This window comes from Mchenga conophoros, linkage group LG20 (genome assembly GCF_057382185.1).
Source record: "Mchenga conophoros isolate Kocher_MC1m ecotype Shallow Benthic linkage group LG20, M_conophoros_male_GT1.1, whole genome shotgun sequence".
Lineage (NCBI taxonomy): Eukaryota > Metazoa > Chordata > Actinopteri > Cichliformes > Cichlidae > Mchenga > Mchenga conophoros.
Window position 1 is genome coordinate 30,298,318 of NC_140545.1, and position 23,594 is coordinate 30,321,911.

Below are 23,594 nucleotides of genomic sequence, written 5' to 3' on the forward strand. Positions count from 1 at the left end.
GGGGCTTAGCGGTGCTGCTGTCGTAGGCCCCGGTCTGGATGGGCCTGGGCCCCCTTGGCTTGGTGGGTGTCAGAGGACAGGGGTGCCTACTGGGATCAGCTGGCGCCAGGGAGGGGCTTCTTGCCCCTACCTTCTTTTCCTCCCCATCCCCGACTGCCTCCCTCTTCCCGCTCCACCACACCTACCCACACAAGTAGGGCCTTGGGGTGCAGATGTGTCACCAGGGTGCAGGGGAGGCATCCCCCCCTCGTCCCCTTCTGGCCACCTGTGCCTCAATTTTATTCCACAACTTAGACATCCACATAACACATACATATAGGGCCATGAGGGTGGGCACGTTAACGGTGTCCAGAGGACGGTTTGTCTCTTCAACCCCACCTCTGGGAGGAGGTGTTGGCCGTCCGATTGGGATCTGGGATGCGGGGCCTCCCTACTGCTGCGGAGCCGGGGCGGTCTGCTTTCCTCCACCCCAGGGGAAAGGGTAACATCTCCTGGGTCTAGGTGCCGTTTCCCCCTCTGGGGGCGAGGGTACCTGGACCCGGGGTATAGAGTATGTTTGGGGAGTGTGATTGTGTGTACAATGTCCATTGGTGTCTATGTGGCAACCGTGGCTCAGGGGATTGGGAAGCGCATCTGTAACCGGAAGGTCGCCGGTTCGATCCCCGGCCTCTCTATCCTGGTCGTTGTGTCCTTGGGCAAGACACTTTACCCTACTGCCTACTGGTGTTGGCCAGAGGGGCTGATGGCGCAATATGGCAGTCTCGCTTCTGTCAGTCTGCCCCAGGGCAGCTGTGGCTACAACCGTAGCTGCCTCCACCAGTGTGGCTGATGCCCTCAGGGGTCGGTGCGTTGGTGGTTCTTGGTGTCCGGGGCTGGGCGCTCAGGTATGTACCAGCTCACTCCCGGTGGCTACTTGGCAGGGCCTGGCGCCTGTTGGTCGGTCAGGCCTCTTCCAGGGCGTAGGGAGCCCTCGGGTCTCCGGGCTCTGGGCCTGCGGCTTGGTTCACTCTGGCACAGCTGGCTACCGGCAGAGCCGGCGGGCACACCAGTGCAGCCCCCTCTGTCTTCTGCTCTGTGGCTGCTGGGTGACCTCTCGTCTGGGGCTCTCCTCAGCTCTTCCCAGGAGGGTGGCACGGTTGCCCCTCCAGTGGTCCTCCTTGGGCTCTCGCACTCTGGGGCCTCTGGATGTCTGGCATCTGGATCTCCTCCATTCCTGCTTCATGCCCTGGGGGACGGGGCTATGGCTCCCTACACCCTCTAGCAGACCATTACATGGGGAAACCTTTTGAATACAAGCACGCTGATCCACACAGGTGTGCACACGGGTGTTCACTGTCCATAGACATAAACTACACCTTTCTTGGCTGCTACCTCAAAGCACATTGTGCGCTGTCGGTCCTGCGTGCTGCACCACAACATTCAATATTTAGTATTTACTGCTGTTTACACTTAGCTAGATTAATGCGATGGTGTTGTGTTGCTCTCTTTTTTTTCTTGTTTTCTCTTCTTTTTCTCTCAATGGGTGATCCAGGAGTTTTTTTCTCTCTCGCTTTCTCTTTTTAAGTGCCCTTTCTCACTGTCCCTCTTCCCCTCTGTTTTTCTTTTCCTTCATCTTTCTTTCTCCCTTTCCTATCCCCTAGTCATGTCTGTCCCGTCTGTAAGAACTGAAAATAAAATAACATAAATAATAATAACAAAGGTCGATCAAATGGACCAATACGGCAAGGCCATGATGATTCACTTGGTAAAGTAAATCCATTGGGTATCCTTTTTGGCCTTCAGACAACAATTCTGACGGCTAAAGAACCAAATGGGACAGACCAAAAAAAAAAAAAAAACAGTGGAGGGCGAATTTCAGAAACAATGTATTTGCAACAGAATGTAAATGGTAACGTGGAGCCAGGACGTCCAGGGGACGAAACACACACTAGTAACGCACTCGATCTAAGGGGAGAGGAACATGAGAATTAGGAGGGTCTTGCCCAAAACCGAGAACAAACATAAACCAGAATTTATAGAGAGAGGTGTAGAGCTGTCTGATACTGTCTGCAAAAACCTCTGGAAGGAAACGAACCAGACGAGGCTAAACAGAGAAACAGAGAGGCAAAAATCCTGGGGAGGAAACAAAACTCCATTCAGTCACAAGCAAAATAAATCCACAAGCTCCAGTAGGCAACCGGGCCGGTTTAGAGGCACTCCAGAAAGGACAATACTGCGACACTAGAGCCCTGTCGGGCAGCTCCTTAAGAACGCTAAGTGTCTAATGAATGACAGGTGTGCCAGGTTTGGTGAATTGCTGCACACGCCTACCTATGCGAAAAAGGAGACACAGAAAAACACAGACAAAACACCGCACTATTGGGTTTATTCAAACAAACCCCGCTGAAACAGAGACCAACAAACTGCAAACAAAGCAAGACAACACAGCGCTCTTTGTTGTTTCACTTGCAAGGGAAGTCCGGCCAGGGTCTTAGAATTATTCATCCTTCATGTGAACTCAGTTAGCTTCAAACCTGACTTCCCTTATGGCTCCTTTTATTAATAAAAAGCAGCTACACACAGTTCAGTTAACCACATAACAGTTAAGGCAAGCATATATGAGCAAGTGTGTGTGTGTGTGTGTGCCATCTCCTGTCACACCATACATGGCGCGATCTCTTCTCAAATCGCTCTATACAAAAACAGAAGTTAGCAGTCCGACTATTTTTAAAAACAGGAACTTGTGGTTTCTAAAGATACGATTGAAACTTGTAGCAACAAGACAGCTTCCTACATCTTATGTAGGGAACCTAATATGGAAGAAACATTTTATCAAAACACATACAAGCAATGGTTATATATATCTTAGCACAAATGACAATCTAAAAAAAATCAACTCTAACACACACAATTTTATTATTTTCAAAAGACAATAACAAGCTGTTCTTGTGAACAAGCAAGGAAATGGATGCATGAGATTTTGCACACGTATCTCAAACTTGCAGGGTCACAAGCAGGAAGAACATGTACATCTGGTTTTCACTTTTTGTGGACAACATGTTAGGAGACAGAATGAATACGACTGAATGGTTTCGTTCAGTCTATGAACAGATAACTCTGCCTGCTATTTATACCTTTGTGTTCATCATTGGTCTGGGAGCTAATGTATGCGGACTGAAGTCTCTGCTTCAGAAATGGAAAAGTCTTGGACACATTAATGTGTTTCTTCTGAACCTTGGAATTGCCAATTTTTTATTACTGCCAACACTTCCATTTTTAACAGCCTACTACTTTATGAAGAATAAATGGATATTTGGAGATGCCTTCTGCAAGATCACAAGATTCTACTTCAACTTGAATTTATACGGCAGCATTGGATTCCTCACTTGTATAAGTGTGAACAGGTACCTGGCTATTGTCCATCCACTGAAAGCAAAGAGAAGGATCACTGTCCGTACCTCTGTGGTTATCTCAGTCATGGTTTGGCTGTTGGTGAGTGCTCAAAGTCTTCCAGACGTGCTCTTTCCCAAAAACTCACCAAATAGAACTGAAAAATGCTACCATACCACCTCTACAGAGTATGTGGAGGATTACCTGAAATACAGTGTTGGCTGGACTCTCACTGGGTTTGTTATGCCTTTCTTTATTTTTCTTGGCTGCTATGGACATGTGACTCTTGTTCTCTGCCGCAAAAATACCATTAATAAGGTGGTGAAACAAAGAAGCTTAAAGTTGATGTTCATTTTGATTTTGCTCTTCTCGGTCTGTTACATCCCCTATCATATTTTTAAGAACCTCAGCCTTTATTCAAGAGTACTTTTTTCAACCAACAAGAAGTATCCATCATGGGATAAGGGAGTGTTCTGTGCTCATCAGATCAGTCGTGGTCTTGTGTGTCTGAATAGTGTTTTGAACCCCCTGGTTTACCTCCATGTCCTGGATATTCCTGCTCAGCTCCAACAGCTGCTTCAGCGGTTTCGTCAGACATTTACTCGTTTGTTTGTGTCAAACTATGTCAGTGTGCCTGTGGCACAAACTGCAAACAGAGCAATATCTTAACAGTAAATAATGACTTTGCATGCAAAAGTAAGTAAGTTAAAGACTGCTTTATGTACTACAATGTGCTTCATTCTCTTAATTATCACTCACTTTTTCTGGATAACAGTTTTGGCACAAGTGTTTAGACAAATATGTATATATACCTTTGTCTATGTTTTGTTTCCTATTCTATTGCCTTGTATTCTGTGAATGACTAAAACCTGGTGGAATGCATTTACTCTTTTGCTTTAAAACTCATTCTCCTTATCTTGTATGCAAGATGTCATTGTTATTCCTTGTTATTGCTCTGTATTAGCTTCACTAGCTATTAGCCTTTAAATAATGATGTTATGTATTTGAAAAAAATGTAATTTAATTCTTGAAAATTGCATTATTCAAACCTCTTACAACAACAACTTTCACTTTAATGATAGATCAGGACAGAGCTCTGGCAGATTAGTATAATTTATTTCATATTAGTGCTATTACTGTATTTTTTGCACTTTTCAAGAAACTCAGCCTTCATTCAAGAGTTTTGTCAAAATGGAGGATGAGTCCAGATTGGGATGAGGGAGTTTTTGGTCCTCATCAGATAAGTTGTGGTCTTGTGTGTCTGGATAGTGTTTGGACTCCCCTGGTTTTATTCCTTGTAAAGGATTTCCCTGCTCAGCTCAGGCAGCTGGTCTGGCAGTATTGTCAGATGTTGTATTGTCAGTATTGACTTTGGCTTTCTCAAGCACAGCTGAGTTTAAAGACTGCATCATGTAATTCATTTTATATCATTCTTTTAACTATTATTCTGGTTTTTTTGTTTGTTTGTTTTTTTTAAATAACACTTTTAACAAAAAGGTCTACATACATACTTTTATACACACACTTCACACTCAATCTACCTTCAAGCCTGTAAAGTTTATTGTGTTTATTGCTGACACAGAGTTCAGATGTATATTCCATGTATTTTGTAGTGGCAACCTCTGTTTTGTTTTCCTTTTTTTATTGGTCAGTTTAAAATTAAAAACCTTAATTTAATTTATTTTAATTAATTTCTTGTTAATCCCATACTGTACAACTGTCAAATGGAATAAAGTCTGTTCATTCTAATATATGTTCTAAGTATTTCATTCCTTGACAACTCTAATCTCGGAAGTTAATCATATTAATGTTCTGTAGAATGTCACGGCTTTTCCAGATAAGTGTACGTTTGCATGAGATTAATGAAGTCATTTTTAGAAACTTCCATCATGCTTTCAGAGAACTTTTGCTTTCAGATTTAAACCCCAACCAGAGGGAGACTTTAACCTTTTGTTTCAATCATAAGATAAGACAAGACAAGACAAGACTTTATTGATCCCACAACGGGGAAATTTTTGTGTCACCTCAGCTCAGGTACAGATATCAGAAGGAAATACAAAAATACAAATAAGTACAATCAGTGAAAAAAGTAAGATAATACACTATATACAATGGTAGCATACACAGTATGTGATTATGGATATGGTTGGAAATATGGAAGACATAAACTATATAGCTTGATATAGCTATTGTACCACTACTATTCCTATTTATAGACATGTACACACACACATGTACACACTAAATATACATATGTATACGTATACAGACATATATACCTGCACATGTCCGTACACATGGAAGGTCCATTATATGCATGAAGTGGTGACCGTGGATGTTCACAGTGTCCAGTGACTTATGACATTGTGATTGAGGAGTTATAGAGTCTAACTGCTGTTGGGATGAATGATCTGCGAAAGCGCTCCTTCCTGCAGCGAGGGTGTTTCAGTCTCTGACTAAAGGAGCTGCTCAGCCCACTCACATACTCATGCAGTGGGTGATTCACTACTGTCAACCTCATGTTTATAGTAGAGTATTTACTTTTAGAAATCACTTATTTCTTAAATTACACACCAGAGTGTGTATGGTGTAGTGCATTTCAAGAATCACAGAATGATTAACAGCATTTGTGCTCAAACAAGGAAGAAGTGTCCATCTGTGCATGGGGCATAGCTTTTACATAACTACAGCTGCCAATCAAAGCTGTTATCATGATGTTGCACCCCAGTTTTCCAGCACAGGCTATGACTACGACAACTGCGTACATTAAACAACCGAGCTATGATCCTGTGGGAATTCGAGACACAGACTGACAAATTGGTGATGGCTATCCAACCAGACATAGAAAATATCTTTTTTTTTGTACTAATTGTGACCCTCATTTACAAAACTGTGTTACTGTCAGTTTTGTAAGCAGTTGATAATAAACCTTTATTCAATGCAGAAATATTGAAAGTAAAAATTCATACAAATAAAAGTGGACTAAACATGAACCCTTTTCCAGTAGTGAAACACTAAAAAACTGTTTGTTGGTATATTTGCCTTTGGTTGTCTAACTAAGAGTAATCAGGGAGATTTTTGTGCTTAAACTTAACCAGTCAACATGAAACTAACCAGCCTCAAGAAAAAAAAGTGAAACAAAATCAAACACAGGGTGTGGACCATGGTATACTGACTCCTAGCGCTGCACCTGGCGCTCCAGTTACCACTTTAACTGCTTTATGCAGGTCTCTGTAATTAGATTGTTATCTCTCGCCAGTCACTGCAGTGTCACAGGTGAAGAAGTAATCGTTCAAACACGTATTCAAGGATTCAAGGAGCTTTATTTGTCATTTGCATCACATGTTAACATGAGGTGGAACGAAATTATGTACACACGGTCCGGAGTGAAAAGAAACAAAAATAATAAATAATATAATAAATAGTTGGGTCTTTTTTTTTTGTTTTGTTTTTTGGTTTTTTCAACAAACAGAAATGACAAGTAATAAGACAATACAATAAATAATACTACATACATCTTCTGTTTTTCACAGGCTTCAGCTGTGACACTGGTTTCTCATTTCCTCATCAGTGAAAAGCGTTTAAGTCAATGTTTTTAGACCAACTTGTGCTTCCCTTTTGCTGCCAGATTGTTGTTGCATCAAGGGTTTTAACCCATAAATGGTCTTGGGACCTTTTTGTGGCTTTTGTGTTTTTCGTATTCAAGCCATTTGCACTGTGTTGAATGGAATATAGCCAAATTCTCTAAAAAAAAGTTTGGTATAATTTTATTTCAAAATTCAAGTCTGACTTCCTTAATGTGGACTTGTTCACAACTAGTTGCTTCTGTCATGATCTGCGGAGGCAGACCGTGCGGAAATGTGTGTGGTGGACCCAGGTGCGAACACAAGCGAAGATACAGGAGTGGATTAAACAAAAGCGGGCCTTTTATCATGGCTGATGAACAGAACAAACCAGAGTGAGGGCAGTATAAGAGTAATAGTTCAAACAGAAACCTAAACTGGACATAAACTAAGGAAAAGCTATGGCTGGAGATACGGAACACAGGGGGTGGGAACACAGACGACGCGACACAGACTACATGAAACACAGAGACTAAATACACATGAGGGATGATCAGGGGAAGTGGTCACACATGGGAACACAGCTGACACACATGAACCATAACGACAGGACAGGTGAAACTGAACACACTGACATTGAATACAGACTTTCAAAGTAAAACAGGAAACATGGAGATTAGACATGAACTAAACATAACCACGCAGACGTGACACATGAACCAGGGAGACTTAGTACAGGGGAAGATGACATAAACAACTAAGGAACAAGACTAAACAGCAATCTAGAAATTAACTAGGTGCACTAAGCTAAGGCACAACAGAAGTACAAAAGATACATAAACTCAAACACTGGGTCGCTTGACCCAGGACCATGACAGCTTCATGCTCTGTTTAATCTTACTCTCTCAGTTTCCAGTACATCCCTCAGGGAAAGGTTGACTGAAACATCCTCTTTGCCAATCCTGAGTTCAAATCTGCTGCCATTCAAACCTCATGCTCATGCAAGCTGGTTACATAACACAAGCACCTGCTACCTGCCTGCCCATTTTGCACCGTTATCTTCAGCTGTTTCTTCTGAACACCTCCAGCCAGTCAGGCATACAGTCTGTTGATAAAAATAATCAAGTAAGTTTTCAACTCTACATTTGTCAGAAATTAGGAAAAAAATTTGGAACACTCACCTTAGTTAGAATCAAGCTCCAATTTAAAACTAGCATCAAATATCATGGGCTCTTTCTGTCTTGTCAATCAAAGACCTAGCCCAGGGGCTGGGAACCTTTAACACTCAAAGAGCCATTTGGACCCAGTTTTCATGGAAAAGAAAAGACAGAGAGCCGCAAATACTTTTTGACATCTAAAATGAAGATAACACTGTATATATTCTGTTTTTTTTACCTTTACGCTTTGTATAAACTACTATAGTGTGTTGCTTATGAAATCCATGAAGTGCTACAGAGAAAATTGAATTTTATTTATGTAATGAACACATTTTGAACTCGTAAAAAAATAATAACAAAAAAGAAACACGCCAAGTTAAAAGTCTCTGTCGCGGGGCCCTCTCCTAAACTTCTCCCGAACAAATGCAGGCATAGTCAGAAAGCATTCAGTGTGGATAATTTATTCTGCCGGCCTCCCAGGTGCACAAAAAATTATTTACAAAGAAAATAGGAAACTAACTTAAGTCAACACAAAACAAACATCTATATACAAAACACAGTCTGCATGTTACCCTCTCTGTAACATCTCACTGAAAAAAGACGCCAGGTAGGCCCTGACCGCCTTCTCTTATACCCCATAGCCCCTCCCACTAGGCATAATAGTCATCTCTTTATTATTTCTTTTACCAAACAATCTTTCCCCCTCAGCTTATTTCCCGCTGTATTCCTACAATACATATATGTATATACAGACATTTATGGCCAATTCCAGGCAGCCTACAGTGTTTCACAATAACAAAAAACAAACCAAAAAATGATGCAGTTCGCGTGACCTTTCAAGCGCGCGCGAACCCACTATTTAAACCCCGGAACACCATACCATCGGCTTGCATAACCCCCGTATAATCGGCGATCACAGCGAGTCTCCGCGACCAGCTTTATTAAAGGTAAGTGGGAAAATATGTTGGCCACCCTCTGCGCTGCTCAAAATATACCTCTCACCCCTTTTTGTTTATCTGCCCGGTCGACGAAAAGACGCGCAGCCACGTTAATTGTAGAAACTAATGGTGGTGGTGCATGTATGCGCCCAGATCAGCTGTCTGCAGCCCGGGACGGCGTAACTCCGTCACATCATCCCCTTCCATCCGGAGGTTGGCGTTGTGCGGCAACCTGGAGAGATAATCTGCCACTACATTGAGTTTGCCTGGTCTGTGACGGATGATGAATCTGAAAGGCTGCAGTGAAAGGTACCAGCGTGTCAGTCGGCTGTTATGGTCCTTCATGGAATGGATCCAGGTGAGCGCTCGATGATCAGTTTCCAGCTCAAACTCTCTTCCAAGTAAATAATACCTGAGTTTCTCCAGTGCCCACTTAATAGCCAAGGCCTCCTTCTCCACCGTTAAGTAGTTGGTCTCCCGTGGCAGCAGCTTGCGGCTTAGGTATAGGACCGGATGCTCATCTCCAGGGTCCCCTTGGGCCAGCACTGCTCCCAGGCCGCTTTTGGAGGCATCCACCTGGACCAGAAATCTCTTCCTGAAGTCTGGGCTCCTGAGAACTGGGGTCGTACACAGGCAGGTTTTCAGCCCTTTGAAGGCTTGTTCACATTCCGCTGTCCATGTGACAGGATTCCGTTGGTCCTTGCTGGTCAACGCAGTAAGAGGGGCCGCAATAGTTGCAAACTGGGGCACAAATCTTCGGTACCAGCCAACCAGCCCCAGGAAAGACCGGACTTCCTTTTTGGTGCGAGGCCGAGGGCAGTTCTGGATAGGTTCCACTTTATCCAACTGCGGGCGCACCTCACCTCTGCCCACTTGGTAACCAAGGTAGCGGGTCTCCTGCCGTGCCCACTCACATTTAGAGGGGTTGAGGGTCAACCCTGCCTTATGGATTCTTCCCAGGACTTCGGACAGGTGCTGCAGATGCTCCTCCCAGGTGTTGCTGAAGATCACTACATCATCCAGGTAGGCGGCACTATAAGGGTCACACCCCTGTAGTAATTTGTCCATCAGCCGTTGAAAGATGGCCGGTGCCCCATGTAGGCCAAATGGCATCACCGTGAACTGGAACAGGCCGGCAGGTGTCCTGAAGGCGGTGTACGGTCGAGAAGACTCCTCCAGTGGCACTTGCCAGTAACCTTTGCACAGATCCAAGGTGGTGATGTACCTGGCCGCTCCGATCTTCTCCAGCAAGTCCTCGATTCGAGGCATGGGGTAGGCATCAAACTCTGAAATGGAATTAAGCTTCCGGAAATCAATGCAGATGGGTAGGGAGCCATCTTTCTTGAAGATGATGACCACCGGGCTACACCACTCTGAGCAGGACGGCTCTATCACCCCAAGCTCCAGCATCTTCTCCACCTCCTGTCGCAGTTTATCCACTAAGTGTTGTGGAACCCGGTATGGACGTTGGCGGATGGGATGTCCATCCTTTAGGCGCCACCTAATACATTGAAAGTTAAGAAAGTTTGGTTATCCTCCAAAGACATACCTCTAAAATCTCTGTCCAAGAAACTGGCTCCACATTACATGCTTATGAAATACAGACAGTAATGATGCCAGGTTAAACTTGTCTTGTTTAGTCATTTAAGCCTTCCAGCCGACCCCCCACCACCTGTTGCGATTATGGTCATATAGCATACACCCTCAGACCTTCAATACCTTGAGGAGTGGTTCTGGATTCCTCAGTTGTTCATCTTGGATCCATCCATCATCACTAAGTCCATCACTTATTGGATGAGTGAATCTGGGTGGCTGTTGACTCTTGTTGTTGGTCCTCTGTTCCTCTGTGCTAACCTGTGTCTGTGTCTCCTTATCTCCAGCTTTACCCCATCTGGCTCAAGAACATATTACTAACCTGTACAATTTACCTGAATCCTTGGAACTGATCTGAACTTTGAATCCCTCACCTGTAGTCTGATTCCTCCTCCTACGCTCTCAACAACGACCCCTCCCCAAAACAAACTCATTCAAGTGAGTAAAAGTTTCTCAACACATTTTTGGTCACCAGAAGAGAAACATCTGGAACTGTTGGATTAACTCCCCTCTGCTGTTCTCCTCTCCTGTACCGGCATCTGTTCACAACAAATTGTGGTTGTGAATAATGAAGACTCTGAATCTTATAAAGCAGTCTCCATTGTGTCTGTATTTGAATGGGAGTGATATTAGATGCCTTCAGTTAGATAACCAGATCCTGCTTCAGCTGGACTTTGTGTGGCAGCATATAGTCATGTGATTAAAAAAGTGGTTAAAGAAGTGCTTTAAGAACAATACAAAAATATAATTCTGATTATTTCAGTTCTCTTTTGTTTAAAAGATGTTAAAATATGATTGTATAATTCTATATTTATAAAAAATAAAAACAATATTAAGGAGTTCACAGATGCTTCAAAAACACTATGTGTTCATATTTTAAATTACCACCAGAGGGAGGCTCATACCTGTACTGTCCTTGCTCTGGTGTCACCCTGTAAACACACTTGAACCTTATATATATTACTATTCGTCTACACTTTTTATGCTGAATTATTCTCTCATAGAGACCTGCGTGTAATACTAACTGCTAATTAAACTGCTAAACCAGACCATAGGACATTCACTGTTGGTTTGCTGTATGAAGATTTTAAAACATAATGTTTAGCAGCACTTTTTATTATGGCATATGACTAGCATTTGACTAATTTCATAAAATGACATTTAATTGCAATTTTATGCCCTGATTTCACAGAAATTTCACTTTAATTGCATTTGCAATTTAATTTTGGAAGAATTACAGCCTTAGCTGTACAGTAGATCAAATTATAAAGTGCTGCTGGTTAATTAATTTGAAAGCAAAACATATCCACCGTGATATATTTTATATTTTCTTAGTACTTTTCAAGTCATAGAATAAAACACTTCTTGTGAACAAGCAGTTTAATCAGTTTTATTTTCATAGTGCCAAGTCATAGAAACGGTCACCCCCAAAGTGCTTTATATTGTAAGGTAAACACTCTACATCAATACAGACAAAACTCTAGCAATCAGACGATGCACTACATGCATGCATTTGTCGAAAAGAAGAAACCTCAAGTAGAATCATGCAGCATAACTAAGGGAGGATTCAGGGTCATCTAATCCAGCCCAAACTATGCTTTGGCAACAAGGAAAATTTTAAGCCTAATTTTAAAGGCAGAGATGGTGTCTGTCTCCCAAATCTAAACTGGGAGCCGTTCTACAGATGAGGGGCCTGAAAACTGAAGGCTTTGCCTCTAAATCTACTTTTATATACCCTAGAAACCACCACTTTATGGATACATAAACCTTGGAATCATATATGCATAGAAATGAAAATGTATACTGTACCTTCTAATAATAGTTCCTAATGGTCACATTATAACGTAAACAGAAAAGGCATGTTGCAGAAGTAATCAAATGGATGCTTGCTTGTGCAACACTTCTTTACACTTACTTGCTGGTGGCTGTAGCTCAGGAGGTAGAACAGGTCATCTACTGATCGAAAGGTTAGTGGTTCAGCCCAGTCTGCATCCAAAGTATCCTGGGCAAGATACTAACCCCAAGATGATCTCTAATGTATCCATTGGAGTGTGAATGTTAGCTTAAGAAAGCACTGAAAAAGCATAGAAGAAAGTGAATGTGGCATGTTGCATTAAAACTAAGTAGCTGCCGCCATTGTTGGAAACTGGAATTGGCTGGGCCGTGCTATGAATTCTGGGATAGGTTGAGCCGTGAGGAATACACCCGGCCCATTCTTCAAATCTGGGGAAAAGGATGACACATTTGTCGGCCGCATTTAGAGTAGTCTTCGAATTTGGACAGCCTTTGCCATGTCGCGGTCACATAATCGGTCTACAAATGCGCCCCCGAAGTGTAAAGTGTAAAGTGTGTGTGTTAGTCCCCATGTTAGCTCCGTGTTAGTCCCCATAGGGAAATAGTTCCTCTGCATTTAACCCATTCACCCAGTGAAGCAGGGAAGGATGTGGCCCCTGAATTTGGACACAGCTATGATACACCAAAAGCTGCTTCTTCTTCTTCTTCTTTTTTGGCGTTTAATGGCAGCTGGCATCCTTGTAGATGCATTGCTGCCATCTTCTGTTTCAGTCCGTTATTACACTCTACTACTTATTCCTGTGTCTTTCAGGATCTTACAAAGCATCAAACGACGCGTTGACTATTAAATTTGTTGTCGACGATTTTGATAGTCAACATAATTGTGATCCACCTAATCGTGGCAGCCCCATTGAGGAATTGGTTTCCCTCTCCCGTAGAATTGATAATCGTCCGTGAGAGAGGGAAGCTGAACAATGGTCCAGGCTTCAAAGACCTGTGTTGCGTCCCGAGTTCTGCACTGCACCGCCTATGCTCCCATCTGTGCCCGCAGCTAGGGGCGCCCGCTTGGCATCCCCCCCTACTCCAGAACCCATCGGTAGGTGGTCGGTGAACGGTGTTCCCTTGCCAGAGGAAAGGGAACACCGTTTTCGGGCCGTGGACTGCTTGTACTGCGGGAAGCCAGGACACTGCATCGGGGGCTGCCCGGTTTGCCTAAACGAACCAGCCCACTGGTAGGCCCAGGAATACAGGTGGGGAGTGCTTTAAGTTCAGCGAGACCCCCGATTGATATTAACTGTTGCCATAGTGACCACCAATAAGACCTTCAATGGAGTGGAGCAAAATTTAATGGACGTTAAGCTAGCAAGAGAGTTAAAATTGCCACTCACTGTTAGGATACCTGGGTCGTTGAGTTTTGAGTTTATTATATTATTTATCATTTCTAGTCTTTGGTTTCTTTGTTAGAGTTCTGTCTTATGGTTTACGTCTCTGTTCCCTCTGTTGCAGTGCCTGCCTGTGAGTCTGTGTCTGTAAGTTCAGTCTGTGTTATGTTTCCTGTTTTACTTTGAAAGTCCGTGTCTCATGTTAATGTGTCTGGTTGTGCTTCCTTTGTCTCGTTAGGCCTAAGTTGATACCAGCGGTGTTTCCCATTCCCTGATTGCACCCTCTGTGGATTTAAGCCCTGTGTTTCTCTGTGTCCATGTCGTGATCTACCCTTATCCACCCTCATTCATGCTGTGTGTTCTGTCTGCCTGCGTGTGTAAGTTTATTTTGCATTTTTGGGTTTTTGTTACGTTTTGTCATCCAGCAATAAAAGCTGAGTTTTGGAGTGCACTTTTGCCTGTCGTGAGTCTGCACTTTGGGTCCTTTTCCTGCCTGCACACAGCCTTCACATAACACTCACGCCGTTAGAACCTCTTCCATTCCTCATCAGACTGCACCAGTAAAAATTAATCACCTCCGTAAACCATAATGAATTAATTCCCTTCTTCACTCTTCACTGTCCTGACACCCCACTTATTCTTGGTTATCTGTGGTTACAGAAACATAATCATCACATTGATTGGGCCGCTGCAGGTCTCTTCTTTGTGGGGAAAAAGTCGCTGCATGCAACCTTGTATTGATTACCATAAAGAACAAATACCCACTGCCTAATCAATTCTGTTTTTGAGTCTCTTCAAGTGCCTACCACTCTTACTAAGTTGTATCTATGGAACACCTATCACCTTGTTCAGATACATGAGGGGGATGAGTGGAAGACTGCCTATAAAACTCCACTGAGGCACTTTAAGTATATGGTCCTGCTGTTTGGCTTAACTAACTCCCCTGCGGTTTTCCAAAACCTTGGTCAATGACGAGCTTCGGGATTTTATAAATGACCAAGAAGACCAAGAAGCGACACGCACACTATGCTGCACCCCAGCCCCTGAATATTGGCCTGGGCAGAAGGTCTAGTTAGATGCTAAGAACATCCTGCTGCTCGTACATCCAACGTTCCATGTCTCGCAAGTTAAACCGGTCACCACAACCCTTTGTCAAGTCCAGCATTTGAAGACCTCTCCTGCCAGTCCTCCTGCCTGTTTTGCATGTAAGGGAACTCCCTGAGCCTCCATTTCTCCCTCCTCGGACTTTCTCACATGGACACCTTCCCCTCCGAGCCCCACGGTCTGACTCTGATTGTAACCCATATTCTAACTCATGTTTAGTTGTTAACTCACCACTTTCCTGCACTCAGGTAATTGTTCCCCTTTCTGTTGCAGCTTCCCAGGGCATTTCAGTTTCTGGTTTCCTCGGCTTGAGTTATATTATCATTCCCTTTGTTGTTCCTGTTCATTTTTGTCAAAGAAATACATTTGTATATAATTCCTGTGAATTTTGTATTGAGTCTGCTTTTGAGTCACCACTGTGTGTGAACCAAGGATCATGACACAGACTAAGACTTCCACTTTCACATTCAAAACCGTAACTGAAGGGAAATTTTTACCTTTCTTTTCAGCCATAAAACTGCCCACCCACGCATTCAGTACAGCTAACCTGCACCTGCCCTTTGTCTGCTAAATTCGCTCACTTGTCTCTCTTCCTGTTAGTTATATACATTAATACTGACTGCTAACCTTTTACAAAATAACATGTGGATATAGACTGTGGGTTTACACCATAAAGAATTTCAAACAACATTTTTAGCAGAGCACCTATTTTTAGAAATCCCCTTTTCTTGAATTTTAACCAAAAGGGTATATCTTTTTTTTTTTTTTGGCACTTCCTTTTTTATGCACAAACAAGGAAACAGCCTACATAGAGATTATACGCATGTGTGAATCTGTGCATGAGGCGTTACTCTGAGATGTCAAATAGGATTTTGAGATGACTGAAATGTGTCAAACAGGAAGTTTTCTTTCAACAAATAGGTCATACCTTCTCTGCCCCTCAAAAACCACCTCTGCCACTGAAGAGTTTTAATGTATTGTCTTCTTAGGAGACAGAATGAATACAACTCACTGGACTCGTTCAGTCTATGAGTATACAACTCTGCCTGCTATTTACACCACTGGCTTCATCATTGGTCTTGGAGCTAATGTATGGGGACTAAAGTCTCTACTGCAGAAATGGAAAATTCTTGGACACATTAACGTGTTTCTTCTGAACCTTGGAATTGCCAATTTTTTGTTCCTGCCATCACTCCCATTTTTGTCAGCGTACTACTTTATGGACAGTAAATGGATATTTGGAGATGCCTTCTGCAAGATCACAAGATTCTGCTTCAACTTGAATTTATACGGCAGCATTGGATTCCTCACCTGTATAAGTGTGTACAGGTACCTGGCTATTGTCCATCCAATGAAAGTGATGGGAAGAATAACTGTGACTAACTCTGTGGCTATTTCAGTTTTGGTTTGGCTGTTGGTGAGTGTTCAAAGTTTTCCAGATATGTTCTTCCCCAAAAACTCACCAAATAAAACTGAAAAATGCTACCATACCACATCTACAGAGTATGTGGAGGATTACCTAAAATACAGTGTGGGCTGGACACTCACTGGGTTTGTTATGCCACTCCTTATCTTACTTGGCTCCTATGGACATGTGACTCTTGTTCTCTGCCGCATTAATACCATTGATAAGGTGGTGAAACAAAGAAGCTTAAAGTTGATGTTCATTTTGATTTTGCTCTTTTCAGTTTGTTACATCCCCTACCATATTTTTAAGAACCTCAGCCTTTATTCAAGAGTTTTGTCAAATCACAGGATGCATCCAAAATGGGATAAGGGAGTCTTTAGTGCTCATCAGCTCAGTCGTGGTCTTGTGTGTCTGAATAGTGTTTTGAACCCCCTGGTTTACCTCCATGTCATGGATATTCCTGCTCAAATCAGACAGATGCTTCATCATTTTCGTCAGATCTTTGTGTCAGAGTTCAGCAGTGTACCAGTGGCACAAAATGCAGATGTTTAACAGGAGTTTAGCACAGATGATTCACTTTGAGTTTGTTTATTATACTGTGCTTCATCCAGTTAATTATTGTTCTCTTTTCCTGCAACAACAGTTTGGGCACAAGTTACTATATAAATATATATAAATACTTTTATCTCTTTTTGTTCTGTTGTCTTGTATATTGTGAATAACTGAAAGCCAGTGGAACACATTTTCTCTTTTGGTTTAAAACACATTGTCTTTATTTTGTATGCATGATTGTAATTGCTCTGAATAAGCCTCACTCATTTTGACGGAGTCAGTATCAACAACCAGTTGCTAATGATATTATTTTTCTAAAATAAATGTAATTTAGTCTTTGAAATTTGTGTTATTTAAACACCTTACACTGAGAACTTTTACTTTAAGAATAGATCAGGAGAGAACACTGGCATACTATTAAAATTGATTTCATATTTACTGTATTTTTAATTGCTGGCTCACAGACCGCTTCCGTGCTCTTATCAAATGTTTTTTTATGGCTGTTGCTGAGTGCGTGCGGTACAAGCCACAGAGAAGCAGCAGTCATTGCACAACTGTGACACTGACACCTTCAAAAACTGACTGCATTGTACATTACATTGTTTTTCATTCTTTAAACACTGCATTCTTTTCATTATGTGTTGGAATTAGTGGTCACATATCTGTGTTTAGAACATGTTAAACATGTTAAAAATAAATGGATAATTTAGATAAACCTGCACTTGTTATGCCCTGTTGTGTTGGAGTAATGAAATGATTGTTACTGTCAGGGTGGGGGAACATAATGCTCTGCAGGGTTTCTGTCCGTTTGATTTTAACACTTCAAAGCAAGCGTGGCATCATGAAAATTTTAATCCCTTTCTTTACATTTACATTTGTGTGATTAGTAATCCTCCTCAGAATGCTTGCTGTCATTACTGATGATGTAGTGACTGCTGATATAGATACATTTGTTGTACTTTTGTGGGTGTTTGGGTGTAAAAAAAAAAAACCCACAGACCAATAGTTAGTTCCACTTGCAATAATAATGCACAGCACAGTTTTAAGAAGAACTCTAACAGGCAGTTTTGCTTAATCCCTAATTACTAGTTTGGTCAACCATGAACATGGTACTCTATTGCATATTTGCTCTGGCAAAACATAAAAAAAAGTGTTGAAAAGCATGAAAGTGTTTGAACTTTTGAAATTACAACCCAGAAAGGTATAGAAGAGCAATGTTTCCATCAAATAACGGGCTCTTTTAACTTCCCCATTTCTTACTTTTATCAGCTAAGCATGCAGGCTTTAACACTTTAAAAAGGGGAATTGCTTCATTGCTGCCTACAGCATGAAAACATGCAGAGCTTTCTGCTTGTTTTTGTGCAGCAACAAATGACCTTGATCAAGGCCACGAGCCAAAACGCATTGGTTACTTGATACACTTGATATACAGCACATGATATAATGGCAACATGTATGCACTGCAAACAAAAAACATGTGCCCTATTTAATACTCAGAAGTGAGACTATGTGGTCAGCAGTGTAAACTGAAACATTCATTTAACAGATGGGCAGGATGTGCCCTGGCCTCATTCTAGGAAACAATGTATAGGTACTTCAGTAAAAAAAAAACCTTCACTTTAATGTTGAGCTGATCTTATTTGCTGGCAGGTTTTAGACTATTAAATGCAAATTTTGCAGGTAAATATTTAATTGTTTTGCCTCTGGTGAAAATAAATACTGAACAACATATTCTCTAAATATGCCGAAAACAAATAAAATGTTTTGCAGATGACTCCTAACCACAAAAAATTATTTTAATTCATAAAGCCAACTCATATGTGAAGAAACTGTCCTGTTATGACTCCCTTATCACTTGAGCTGCACTTTATCTCAGTTTAACACTAAACCACATGTCGATCAATAGCGTATCGGCTGTATCCTAGATGTAGTTGAGCATAATGAAGTGTGCAGTTGTGGAAAAATGCAGCTGTGATTAAAATATGTTAATATGAACTGATAGTTTGTGATGCACTACAATTGCTCATGAATGTTCAGTAGAAAGCGCACACTAGTGATGGTAAATTTGATTCTGTGTTTTTCATTGATCATTTCACCATAGTTTTTCACAGTGTTTGCTGGTGAAAAGAAGATTAAAATACTGGCTAAACATCAGTTGGAGCATGGCCCTTTATTCTACTTCGAACATGAAATACCTTCAGGAGCAGTTACATTTATGGTAAATGGCCTGTATTTATATAGCGCTTTACTAGTCCCTAAGGCACTTTACATATCCAGTCATCCACCCATTCACACTCACATTCACACACTGGTGATGGCAAGCTACATTGTAGCCACAGCCACCCTGGGGCGCACTGACAGAGGCGAGGCTGCCGGACACTGGCGCCACCGGGCCCTCTGACCACCACCAGTAGGCAACGGGTGAAGTGTCTTGCCCAAGGACACAACGACCGAGACTGTCCGAGCCGGGGCTCGAACCGGCAACCTTCCGATTACAAGGCGAACTCCCAACTCTTGAGCCACGATCGCCCCACTATATAAAGGCAGAGGCGTCATGGTGTAATTATATTATCTGTAAAGAGGCAACATCTCCAAAATTTCGGGAGTAGTTAGTCATTATAAGAAGTGTTTGTGAATATGATGGCATGCCATACATGGTAAGCTCCACACCTCACCACCCGTTGATTCACTTTAGTTTAATTTACAGTCACTACTTTAAAATATTCTATTTATTGTTCAATATCGTTTCTTTATTAAATGTATTCATTTTTCCATCACACCTTCCAATGTTTATATGGCGTGCACACATATTAACCTTGCAAGGTCAAAGTTCTGTTTTATGTTATATTAATACATCTTTCTTTGTTTGAGTTACCTGGGGGTTGGCTTCTCCTGTCTGGCAAAAGGTGTGGCAAAGGGCTGCGAGACCTGAAGTACCACTGACAGCCTAATTGGATTGCACCACATGCTTCATTGCCTGGGGGGTGTATAGACATACAAATTATAACTAACTTTGTTCCGTCATTCCACTCGTCCATCCATCCACTCACCCATCCATCAATCCATCCAGCCCGCAACGTGGACCAAACCCCTGCAGTGGTTGTACAGGAACCAAATGGCTTGCGGCAACAGGCCATTTGGTTGCTCTGGAAGCACCACCAGTGTTGCATTATGAGGGGTCTGGTTAAAAACCCTTGTCCGATTCCACAAAACACATGTAGACTGGTTGGAGAAAATTCCGGACACCCTTGAATATCCTTAAGAGCATAAAGACCTGGTTCAGTGTTCCACAACAAGGACGAAACCTGTAGTTCCTCTGTATCTGAGATTACACTAACACTATACTACTACTACTACTAGTATAGGGTTCCCACTCTGGCCTCTCATGTACAGACTGCACCCAAAACTTAGGGCATTTCCTGTGGGCTGAGCACTCACAAGCATGTAAACACCTCACGGTATCCCATGTAAATTTTGGATTGAATTATTAAAATCGTTATAAATATTCCAGTTTTGTTGAAAAGTAGTTGAGTAATTGTTTGCTTAAACTAGAACCATTTTCAACAACAGGGGAATTGTTCGTCTGAAGGTCAAGAACTCATTGAACTCAATCTATTTAATTCAATAATGTGTCTCTTCTGCAGAAATGGGGTCATGTCCAGCCTTGGCATTTTTTGTACTGTTTTCAGCAGCTCTGACTTCCTTGTGTGATGGTGGAAAAGTGCTAATATTTCCAGTAGATGGAAGCCACTGGCTTCACATGAAAGTCCTTGTGGAGGCTCTTCATTCTCGTGGTCAGCAAATCACTTTAATTCGTTCCTCCACCAGCTGGTACATTTCTGAGGTCTCGTCTTATTACACCTCCATCACAATTACCCAGGAACAGTCCCAAAACATAGAAAGGCAAGACTTCATGACCTCATTCCTGAAGACGTCACTTGAGATCCGGAGCAAAAGTTCACTATGGACATTCGTTGAGTTTTACAGCCTTTTTAAAATGGTACATGAAAACCATCAAACTGTGACAAAGCTTGTTCGCAGGATTTTTGAGAATAAGACATTGATTAAAGAGCTGAATGAAACTGGATATGATCTTTTTCTTACTCATCTTGCATTTCCAGGTGTACTGCTACTCGCAAATTATCTTCGAGTTCCCTTGGTTTACAATGTACGCTGGTTTTTCAGTGGAGAGGCGCACTATGCTATTGCTCCTACTCCATTGTCCTATGTTCCTGTATTGTTCTCCCATAACTCTGACAAAATGGACTTTTTCCAAAGAATCAGAAATATATTTTATCACAACATAATGGCTTACATTCACTACTATGCTGCCAGTCCATGTTACCAACCTCTATGTGATCATTTGGAAAAGGTGTCAAGCTTATGTCTCTAGTCCAAAAGGCTGACCTCTGACTCATGCGTGTCGACTTTACATTTGAGTTCCCTCGTCCCACCATGCCCAACGTCGTTTACATCGGAGGCTTTCAAGGTAAGCCTTCAAAGCCTCTCCCATCAGAGTTTGAGGAATTCGTCCAGAGTTGTGGTGAACATAGGGTGATAGTCGTGACATTGGGGACCCTGCTGAGTGACCTTGGACCTGAGTTAACAGAGAGCTTTGCCTCAGCATTTGCCAGCCTCCCTCAGAAGATTGTGTGGAGACATGTTGGGAAAAGACCAGCCACCCTGGGAAACAACACCATGCTGGTTGAATGGCTGCCTCAGAATGATCTACTAGGCCACCCTAAAACCAAGGTTTTTGTCACACATGGGGGCACCAATGGCCTGTACGAAGCCATCTACCATGGCTTGCCAGTTCTGGGCATTCCTCTCATTTTTGACCAGCAGGACAACTTGTTACATATGAAGGCCCGGGGAGTGGCTGAAATAGTTGAGGTGACAAAATTGGATGTTGACTTTTCCGGATAGAGCATGTCATGAGGCACAAGGGTGCAGCACATCTACGCAGTGAGTCATATAAGCTGCCTTGGTATGCCTATCATTGCCTAGATGTGATGGCAGTCCTTGTAGTATTTGGTTTGCTGATCATTACCTTCGTTTGGGCTTCTTGTTCATGTCTAATTACGTTTTTGTTGAAGACAAAGAAGTCCAAGCATGAATAGATGTGATAATAAACTTTATCGTGTGAAAACAATTAAAAGCTACAAAGAAACTAAGAAGCAGTTTTTCGTGTTAATTTTATTTTCTTGTTTTCTTTTTGTTTTTATTTCTATTTAAAGTTTCATATCATCACCTTTATTTTCAGAGTGGCCAATATTTTTCTACCTTACTTTCAAAGAACAGAACCAGCAGGTGGACTGGGGTTCGGCTGTTTTTTGCTAAAAATTCAAAAGTCAAATCCCAGATAACAATAAACGTTTGATCCTGCTGAGACCCACATCTACAGTTTTCTATGGCCATAATTGTCCTCGACTGACATCATTGACTCTGGGAAATCTGGTAAATGTTGCTATTCCCCTATTGCTTAAAAAATTTAAGGTCAGATGTTAGATGCCAGGTATCATCAGGCCCATACAATACTACCAGCAACTCAGGTCAAGTTGAGCTTTCAGGCAGTGTTTGGATGAAAAAAATATAACTTAATAGGTTATTCCAATAACCACCTCAGTTATGTCAAAAGTAGCCCACATTAAGCCCATATGTTTGCCATTTCAGAGCTCTGGGAAGATGGCAACACTGAAAAGAAGTGCAGCAGAACAATAAAAATCCTTCACATGTAAAAAAAAACCAAAAAAAAAACCGAGTTAAGCAAACAAATTTAAAAGATAATACAAAACTCAGCACATGTATTACCAACAGTTTGTTTCTTAAAAACCTTCATAGCTTATAGCCTCACCTCCTGGTTAAAGTGTCATCCATTTGTTGTGCGTACATATTGAGCAGAAGAATCTAACTCTTTGGACATGGTCATAAGGTCATGAGGCCAGTGTAGCTGAAAAAGGGAAAACAACCATTGTGAGCACGTGTGCATTTTTGACAACTAGCTGCTGTCTCTGGGGACAGATACGTCGTCATGTGCTCTTCTGCATCTCTCATTTTCTCAAAAGGCCTGACTGGAGCTGCCACACTCTCTGAATAGAGCAAAGTGTCCATCTGTTTTTGAGACACACTTGGCTTCTTAGTGTAAAAACAACGGAGTCACAGATAAATATTGCAAAAGTGGCAGAGTCTGATAACTTTAGATAAGAAAAAATGTACAGAAATCAGTGGCGTCAGTGGATCATTTCGTAGGTTTTGTCACGTGTTTTCACTTCCACTTCCTGGGGTTTTTTTTTTTTATTTAATTTGATTTGTCGTTACTGTAAGTAACTCATTTAATACAATCTCACCTGTTATGATTTGAAGTTCATTCTATACTATCTCACCTGACAAGCTAGGTAAAATAAGAGGAGAACAGAAGCAACAACAGAGGGATACTTGATTGCTCTCCTGAACACCTCGTGTTAGTATTCAAACATAAAGGTGTTTATGAGAAACTCTGCTACTTTCTTACATCTGTGTATCGATTTTTGTGGTTTAGAAGTGGAGGATCAACAGTTTGTGTGTGCTCACTTTTCACGTTTTTATGCACAGCTTTTTTTCCACAAAGCTACAGGCATCTAATCCACAGCAGATCTAGGTCATGATTTTGTTAGATCCTGTGTATACTTTGCAGTTGGGTGCGGTAATAACGGAAACGACAGAGCTGTGTGCCCAGCAGATATTTAAATCTGAAC

The 23,594-nt window shown here is 41.9% G+C and overlaps 2 protein-coding genes and 1 pseudogene across 3 annotated transcripts; all 3 read left to right on the forward strand.

Moving 5' to 3' along the window:
* Positions 1-2: 2 nt before the first annotated feature.
* LOC146551109 (P2Y purinoceptor 1-like) lies at positions 3-5,105 on the forward strand. Its single transcript, XM_085260642.1, has one exon. It carries the CDS (start codon positions 3,004-3,006, stop codon positions 4,036-4,038), a length of 1,035 nt encoding a protein of 344 aa, XP_085116768.1. The 5' UTR covers positions 3-3,003; the 3' UTR covers positions 4,039-5,105.
* Positions 5,106-14,143: 9,038 nt separating this feature from the next.
* On the forward strand, positions 14,144-17,586 carry LOC146551110 (P2Y purinoceptor 1-like). Of its 2 annotated transcripts, none has more exons than XM_085259283.1 (2): positions 14,144-15,078; positions 15,174-17,586. In XM_085259283.1, the coding sequence occupies exon 2, from the start codon at positions 15,898-15,900 to the stop codon at positions 16,858-16,860; it is 963 nt and encodes a 320-aa protein (XP_085115409.1). In that variant the 5' UTR covers positions 14,144-15,078; positions 15,174-15,897; the 3' UTR covers positions 16,861-17,586. The 2 variants fall into 2 exon arrangements, with proteins under 2 accessions (XP_085115409.1, XP_085115408.1); XM_085259282.1 differs by having other exon boundaries at positions 14,151-14,173; positions 14,649-17,586.
* A 2,920-nt stretch (positions 17,587-20,506) lies between these two features.
* On the forward strand, positions 20,507-21,980 carry LOC146551111 (UDP-glucuronosyltransferase 2B17 pseudogene; annotated as a pseudogene).
* The last annotated feature ends 1,614 nt before the right edge of the window (positions 21,981-23,594 follow it).

Bases quoted from the DNA above. Each gene is read 5' to 3' on its own strand.
- LOC146551109 (XM_085260642.1), top strand. From the start codon at position 3,004: ATGTACATCTGGTTTTCACTTTTTGTGGACAACATGTTAGGAGACAGA.
- LOC146551110 (XM_085259283.1), top strand. From the start codon at position 15,898: ATGAATACAACTCACTGGACTCGTTCAGTCTATGAGTATACAACTCTG.